The sequence below is a fragment of the Myzus persicae genome, unplaced genomic scaffold (genome assembly GCF_001856785.1).
Source record: "Myzus persicae strain clone G006 unplaced genomic scaffold, MPER_G0061.0, whole genome shotgun sequence".
Taxonomy (NCBI): Eukaryota; Metazoa; Arthropoda; class Insecta; order Hemiptera; family Aphididae; genus Myzus; species Myzus persicae.
Window position 1 is genome coordinate 4,277 of NW_019103949.1, and position 8,895 is coordinate 13,171.

The following is an 8,895-nucleotide window of genomic DNA, read 5'->3' on the forward strand; positions in this document are numbered from 1 at the left end:
GTGGTGATGCATCACCAATTTTAATGATATTACGACATGTGTAAATGGTCATCCATATGAAGCTGCATCATTATTTCGCCGCTATTGGTAGAACAGCACGATTCTCTCGGAGAATCTAGTAAATGTTTGTTGGGTTTCGACAGAGATCAAGAAAATGACGATGAAAAACATAATAGACATAGAAAAAGAACAACATCTACCGTTCGGTTACAAAGTCCATCTGTTTCCTCATATTTTGTTTCTCAGTCAGTATTTGATTTGGATTTATATAAACCGAATGGAGAATTTACAAAGGCTATATTATTAAAAACTGGGAATACATTTCAAAATAATAATAATATTTGAAAAAAGACGGGTTATAATTTTTATTTTTTATTATTTTTTTTCATTTATCATTGACGGATTTCATAAAAAAAGTCGAACACTGATAACGGGAGCTAGATAGCAAACACTTGGGAATTTTTGAAAGTATCGGTAAGAAATGCAAATAAAGCGGTTGACCGTATACTTTTCAATGGGCCGCCGTACCGAAATCTCCACTCCGGGGGAATTGTCCTACGCCTACAGCTACCTACTTAACATTTGAGATACCTTCAAGTGAAAACTACAGTCAACAACACTTAAGCTGTTTTTCCGCTGTAACGAATACTGCATCAAACACTGTTTAAGCGATTAAATTCGTATGAGTCGTGTGTAATAAAAACTACGAATCGCATTTCCTCACGTTCCAGACGTGAATGTACCACGATTTCCGTCAATAGTTATACATATATATTGTACTTGGGTTGGTATACACACCGTTTGAATACAATTTATTCAAAGTTAATTTAAACTACCGCAGTGATGTGACAATTAATATCGCATATTATAAATCATAAATGTAAATAATGTAATCACAGCTGACATGTCGGTAGCATACGAAATGTGAATACTCAGCAATTTCTTATATATTTTGTTAGAAAATAAAAGATTTTTACTATATTATGTAATAGATGTATATTCATATATAATGAGTATAGATGATAGGTATATGATTTATTGATTTAACAACATCGACCGACCTACATCGACCGACCTACACACCTCACATACATATAACATATTTAATATACACGTAATCGGGTGTTTATTTTGATAATATAATAATTGTGGCTCACACGAATTGTGTGCTACATTACATTTCTAATTACCAATATGAGCGATCTATGGTTCGACCAAAACGTATTCGATCATAAGCCTCGCTCATAAATATTGATATAAATTGTAATAAACCGTCTAATAAACTTAAGAAAATTGCGACAACACAACGTAATGTTATGTCTTATGTACTTTGTTGAATTTATTTTTTAAAACGACATGTATATATGCATATTTATATACAGGTATAAACTTCCGCGCGCTCGGTTTGCGAACGCGGAGGCTACAGACCGAATTCGCAAACGAACCGAATATCGGCGGCTCTTAAAAACCGTCCAGAATGCGATTGAAAAGACGAAACGGATCGAGAAAAAACTAAAAGGTCTAGAAATATGCCTGCAATTTTTGAGATCGAAATCTTGGGCCCCACTAGAAAGAAAACCGGGCTCTGTGGACTGTAAAAACGTATGAGAAACGCGATAGGAGCACGAACGGCGCCGAAAAACGGTCGAAAACTGACAAAGTCGATAGATTTTGAAAAAAACAGACGCGTCTGATAACGTTTAACGCGATAAGGACGGCCGCCGGTAAAAACTGCCCGGCACTCGAGCTCCGGTTACACTGAGGTGTACTGTAGAATGGCTACACAAGTTGTTATTGCATAAAAATTATATTCAATTCAGAACTTTATAATTTATTTATTTGAGTTAGTTAACAATTATTAACAATCTTTAACTTTTTTTGTCTGAATAACACTAGTTTTAACAAAAAAAAATCTTATATAATCAATGACAATAGTTAATTAAGCTATTAAAATATCCATTATGTGAATATTGATTAAGACTTTAATAATAGCAATATTTAGAAAAATGTGAAAAATGATTTTTTTTTTATGTATAATAGGTAAGAATTTGTCATGAAAACATGTTATTGCTATTATTTTTAGTAATCTGATTCCTAGAAAAAATATTTCTAATGCTAATAATTTTAGAATGTTCATACTTCATAATATGCGTCGTAAAATTTTTTAATTACACCATTACAAAAATAAATAAACTACCAGTCTACATAACACAAACACAATATTTTGAATAAAAATACAATAAGAATAGAAACATAATAAAAATTGACTTTAAAATAGCCAAGGTGGGGTTGAGGGGCTCTGAAAATCTGAACAGGAACTTAAAAAAAAAATATATTTTCAAGGACATAACTAATAGTAGAAATCAACTGTTACATATCAGTATATCACTTATACTATAATATAAAGAAAAAAAAAAAATTTATTAGTTTTCCAGTATAAAATATTTAACAATTTCAAGGTATTAATTTTTTTAGGAAATATAAATCTAATAGAGTTAAAAAAATTCTTTGATTTAAAAAAACTATGACTATTTCAAGCGAGTATAAAACAATTACCATTCACAGAAAATCAGAATGAAATAAGTTTTTCCCTAAAAACAACTGAATAACAAATATAGCCGTAAATTTAATTTTAATTCAGTCTGATATGAATTATTAAACATCACATTTGAATTCCTTCATTATAAAACTATGCATACATATCAGTCTAGAATGTTGAACAAAAATCATGATAACATTTTCGAACAAGAAAAAAAATGTATTGTTTCAAAATTTAAGTTAATTTCAATATTATATTTCATATATAATTATTAATTGACCTCTGAAACAACACTCTTAATATCTAACAAATTGAAAATAAATAAATATATTGTAGCAAGGGACAAACAGTATTGATATATTTCTGTTTTTTTTTTAAATTCTCAATTAGCATAAATAGTTCATTAGTCTACAAAATTATTGAAGATTAAAATGAAAACATTTGTACAAATATAAATAATAAACGTTAATCAATTCCAGTAAGAAATAATTTTGCACCAAAAAAATAATTTATTAAAAAAAAAATTTGACGTCAATTAATTTGTAGCAAATTTTTGATAATTTATGAATCAGTTAAAAAGGTTTTAGGTTGTTTCACTACAGAAAAGACAGTAACTTTAGTCTTTACACCTACTGTAAGATGAAAATCACAAAAATTGCATAACCCAATGTTTTTCATGAAGCCAAATCTGTAGCGTAAGCATGATTAATTGTTAAGATATTATTTTAGGAGTTCCAAATATCAATTTTTCAGCCAAAGTTTATTAGGCTTATAGTTTTATAATCATTGATAACCAATTTATCAAAATTTCAGATTGGATTCTATTTAATCCTATTTCAATCAATTATGTCCCTCCTTCTGAGGCATCACGACCACGTTGTTGTTCCAATAAACGTTCAAGTGGTGATGGTCCTGGACCTGACCACAATGACTATGTAAAAAAAAAATTATGTATAATGTTAAGTATAATTACTTTATTTTATTTTTAACGAATAATACCTGCTGATGGAATGTAGCAAATGATCTGTTATTGGGCTCTTGATTTGTATCCATATTACGAGGCATCATAACATTAGGTTGATTAAATAGTGAATAATATGGACTGTTGTTCACACCATTGTAATAATTACGTTGTTGATCATCTCTTATATTAAAATGCTTAAAAATTATAAAAATTAATAGTTAATATTATTTTTTTATTTATTTGTTTTAAATCGTTATACTTACATTTAAATTATTTTGCAATGGTGAATTATGTGCTACTTGGGGAGGATTAACATTTGACCAGGAGCCATTTGGGTACTGCCCAATTGGAGCTTGGTTTTGCATAAATGGAAACATTGGATGATTCTGTTGGTTGCTAAAAATTATAAGAGTTAAATACAATTATTAGAGTTGTATAAGTATAGTATTAATTAAACAGTCTGAGAAGAGTATTCATGCAATTATAAAAATCAAATTAATTTTTTTAGGAAAACTTATATTATCTTACTTTTGAGGTTGTTTAATGCTATCAATCCAACTGGCTGGTGGTTGTGGCCAAGTAGAGAAGTTTGGTAATGGTTGACCAAACCTGAATTGACTTTCAGAAGATGATGGAAATCCACTCATATGGAGCTGACCAAAAGTGTTCATAACTGGATTAATATTAGGCTGAGATGAGTTTAAATTGTTGACAGGGTGTGGCAATTGATAGCCAATAGGAGTTGGTTTTACAGCATTTTGATCTTTTTCAAATTCTGAAGAAGTCTGATCAAGGTCTTCCAATGACCATTTAGCCTCACTGCTAGATGAAGAACTTGGAGATGGAGACCGAAATTTTACCTACACATTATTTAATTGACAAAACAATAATTCATAATCTATAATATATTGCCCTATACTATGTAGTAAGATATTTACTTGTTTGGCCTCAGTATCTTGATTTTTTTTAAACATTGAATCAAAATCAACATTACGCAAGACAGGTTTTATATCTGAATTACTAGAGGATTGAGGCTTCAAAATACCACTTTTTCTTTCACCTAAGATAATATAAAATAAAATAATAAAATATCACATAAAATTATTATTTATTTATTATACTTATTAATAGGTGATAACAATTTAAATAACATACTTGAACTAAGTAACTGCCGTTGTTGATATGATGATAATGTTTCAAGATCAGCAGCAAGATCAATTGAATGAGAGCTGGCCGAACTATTTGGTATTATTTCAAAACTCCATCCTTTATCTTTTTTTCTAACAAAAATATAACAAATTAGCTTATTTATTGCATAAAAATTAAAAATAATTAAATATTCTTACATTGCTTTAATTAATGAATATGGAGTAGACGAAAACCATACACCAAAATCAATCAAACGATTAGCTCTTAGAGCATTTATATTTATTTTTGAAGCATCATCAGGGTTTAGTCTATGATAAAATAATAAATATACATATATTTAAAGAATTAATGTGTTAAAAAAACGATTATAGTTTGACTTACATGAGCTTAGAATGTACTGATTCTAACATAACAAAGCCGTGGAGTAATTTATCTTCTGGTAAAGGAATATGTGAATCTAATAATAATGAAACATTTTGAGTTATCATATGAATTAAAAAGTAGGTAAGTATTAAGTAGGTAACTGTTCTACTAAATAGTGGGTGTTAGATGTACATTGTTTTTCAGTAAGTCACTGGAATGGAATGTTATAAATTAAGACACAATGATAAATCATCGAATACAAAAAACAATTCTGAGCGGAAACAGTAGAGGATTGCACAGGCATGACCTGCTAAATTTGATGTAAATTAAAAAACTTAATTTAAAATCTTTAAATTTGGGGGTCATATCCCAATACCCTAACAGAATTTTTATTGGCTCGGGGTGGGTGTAGTTTAACCCTCCCTTTGATATGATGCTGCTGTGCATGAACTGCGAATGAGGTCTGGACACGCCTATGTGGCCAAGACATTATTTTTTTTACTAGGTAGTCAAATAACATTATAAAATAATTATACAATGGTTTGCAACTCACAATCGTCACTGTTTAAATCATTTGATAATCCGTTCAATAGTTTGCAAAGGCCAGGCCATATTTGCAAGCGACTTTTAAAACCAGGAGAATTTAGAACACTTATATCACTTCTTATCCAATCCAGAATTAGTTTGACTGTAAAATAAGGCATGGAATTATTTAAGTTACAACATGTGATATTGATGGTTTAAAAAAATGTAATAAGTTTAATCATTGAATGAATTTGGTATTTTTTTTAATACCTGCAGGCAATGTATAGTATTCTGAGATATTCTGACTTTCTTTCATTGTGTACAGTGGAAGTAAAAAAGCATTGAGGAAAGTGGCCAGTAAATCAACAACAGGAAAACACTGCATCTTAATTGATGTAGATTCATTTCCAATATAGTTAAATGCCAACATATTAATAGCCACCATCTAAGAATAATTTAATATATGACATGTACATTTTAATAGCAATGATAATATTAATAATAACCTGCTGCAATTTAAATGATGAAAATGATTCAGTAGCAATATGAGGTGTAAATGACAGGGAAAGACTTTTGATGTATCCATCACAAGCTTGCCGTTTCATTATATCTTTTGACATCAACACTCCATGGAAAGCGAGAAATAGTTGGACAAATTCAGTACTAGTGATTTTTGTTTTATACAACATATCTTGACTAAAAAACAATGTAATAGAAATAAAAATGTATTAAAAAAAACAAATTATTAGTTGATTTGTAGAATAAAAACATTTTTTTATTTTTACTGTATTATATTTACCTAGAGCTAATATATTTATTTAAGGTGAAATTTAGATTATTGACAGCTGCTAGAAATGGGTGTCTAACATTAATGCTTCTCATGTAAAAAAATACTGTGCTCAAACTATCTCCTCGTGATGCTTCCAATAGAGCCAATTGGTTGTAAGGTTGTCCACTGTTAGGGCTCAATTGAATGGCATGCCTGTACAAAAGTATAGATTGTGTTAAAATAATAAACATTTTTTAAGACAAGTACTCATCAAATACCTAATATTTGATTATTATTTCAACATTGTTTAAGTTTAATATTGCTATTTTAATTCAAAATTGTTGTGGTAATAATTACCTAAAATTAATATATTTTTTTTATTAGCCTTTATAAAAAATGTAGCTCAACAATTAAAGAATATTAATATTTATTTAAGAAAATTATTATTTTAGCAGTATGTCATGGATTATTTATTATATGTTATAATTATCATATACCATGTCACTAAATAAAGTTTCCTATAAAATACAAGAGTTATAACTGAATTTATATAGATTTTTAAATAACATAAAATGCCTAATAATTATTAAGTTTGCTGTTTTTAATAATACTAAGTACCTATACTCTATTCAGAATCAAAAGATAACAACTAGTGGATAAAAACTGGTAGACAATGTCAGAACTCTTCACTCTCTAACTGACAAAAACATTCTGCCACTGGTTCAGGGGTTTGGACCTCATTTGACATGTCTTCTGAATAGAATATAGTTATATTTATATTTAATAAGTAGACATTGCTAGCATAAGGATAAATGGAACAAGTGTATACATTTCAAAAGAAACTATTATAATTTAAGGATGATATTATAAGGAGCTGAATTAACTGTTATATATTTATACAAAAACAGTTTTATTATAGGTACTATTTTCTAATATAAAGTAATAATTCAATAGTAATGGCTAGAAAGATAAATATTTTAATATTTCAGAGATAAAATGTGGACACAGGTGGTTTAATTTAAGTAGATAACAATATATATAGTTTATTTACAATCAAACGATGTACCTGTAAAATGATTCAGCTTGTCTATTTTGATTACGATAACGAGCGATGTCACCCAGGTGTACCAAACAATATTGACAAATGTAATTGCATGAACTTTTTTGTGGTTTTCGTAGATATGTCGATCCTAAGGACTTATGATCCGTGTCACAAAATCCATACAATTTTCTATGGAAATTAATAATGTATAATAAACTAAATTGAGTACCAAATCATAATCATTACTCATTAGCTATTACATACTTATGGAACGGTAGATCCAAATCAAATGTCAAGCATATGCTGTGCAAAAGCATGAGATAAAAGCCATATGCAGACTCAAGGCACGATAAGAATAGTGCGTTCCATTCATTGCGTTTGGCATTCTAATAAATTAAAAACCATTGATATAAATATATAATACAGGGAAGTGAGTTCTTTAACTATTTGATTCAATCAACTTAATCAGCTTGTGGATGGTACCTTTTTGTCTTTAGCGAGTTGTTGCAACTTGTTGATGTTGTTTTTAAACCCATGATTCCATAGGTCTTGTTCAACTTTTTGGTCCAGAGCATATTCCAAGTCCAAAGTCAATACTTGCTGGTAGATAATCTGGAAAGTAGAAATAAATTTTGATTAAAAACAATTGACGAGAAATGGTAGAGTCTGCATACCCTCAACTGCTGTTGATACGCCAATGTTTCGGGACTGTTTAGGTCCTTGGATGTACATATTTGTTCTTTTAGTAGATCGGCTTTCCTGAAAGAGATAATACATGAGTAAAATTAAACAACCTTTATTGAGCAGCACTCAAATGGGCATTCATACTTTAACGTCTGAATGGCCGTGATGGACACCATGGTGCAATAGTGTCCCCCCACACATGGAACAGTATGAATGTATTTTTCGTTCAGGCGTTGATCTCACTGAGCCGAAGAACGGAAACACCGCAGGACACCATCAACGACCAGTCATTACCGTCCAATCATCATCGGTATTCGTGCATTTGTAGACAATTATTGATATTGTTATTACCTATGTATCTTAATACATTAGGTATAATAACGTTAAGACTTTAGGATTAGGATTAGAAGTGTTTCACACCAATTGTCAAACGTCGCATACACGAAACAGTGTTACGACTACAAAGTACGAGTAACTCTATCGGTCCTCGGCACGCGCGTTATCATTTATCAGTTATTATTACACAACCATAGATAATAATGAAGGAATGCTCACTTTCGGCGGGACTATCATCGAAATAATTTAGAACACCGGCTGATAAGAGTTTTTTTGAACGCTTTTTTAAAAAAAACAACTTAGCGGAAAAAAAGAAGTCGGTTTATTTTAAATGACTTCTAAGTTTACTCACTCAGCAGCAGTTCAGTTGACTTTTTCTCGAATTCAGTTAATGTTGTGGATTTTGCCTGCTGTCCGCTGAATAGCGAACACTCGTTGGGCACACTGTTTCGCGGCGACCACAACAACAACAATAATAATAATAATAATAATAATAGCGCATCATCGTTGAATATGGCGACCTT

The 8,895-nt window shown here is 30.0% G+C and overlaps 1 protein-coding gene across 1 annotated transcript; it reads right to left on the minus strand.

Moving 5' to 3' along the window:
• Positions 1-2,867: 2,867 nt before the first annotated feature.
• LOC111036787 (protein SMG7-like) lies at positions 2,868-8,296 on the minus strand. The gene is made up of 17 exons (XM_022318971.1): positions 8,180-8,296; positions 8,026-8,110; positions 7,835-7,963; positions 7,616-7,737; positions 7,376-7,540; positions 6,340-6,522; positions 6,047-6,236; positions 5,811-5,985; positions 5,569-5,703; positions 5,034-5,109; positions 4,850-4,960; positions 4,659-4,783; positions 4,442-4,563; positions 4,032-4,363; positions 3,767-3,899; positions 3,539-3,697; positions 2,868-3,470 (listed from the first exon to the last, which is right to left on the minus strand). Exons 1-17 carry the CDS (start codon positions 8,209-8,211, stop codon positions 3,384-3,386), a joined length of 2,361 nt encoding a protein of 786 aa, XP_022174663.1. The 5' UTR covers positions 8,212-8,296; the 3' UTR covers positions 2,868-3,383.
• Between the last annotated feature and the right edge of the window lie 599 nt (positions 8,297-8,895).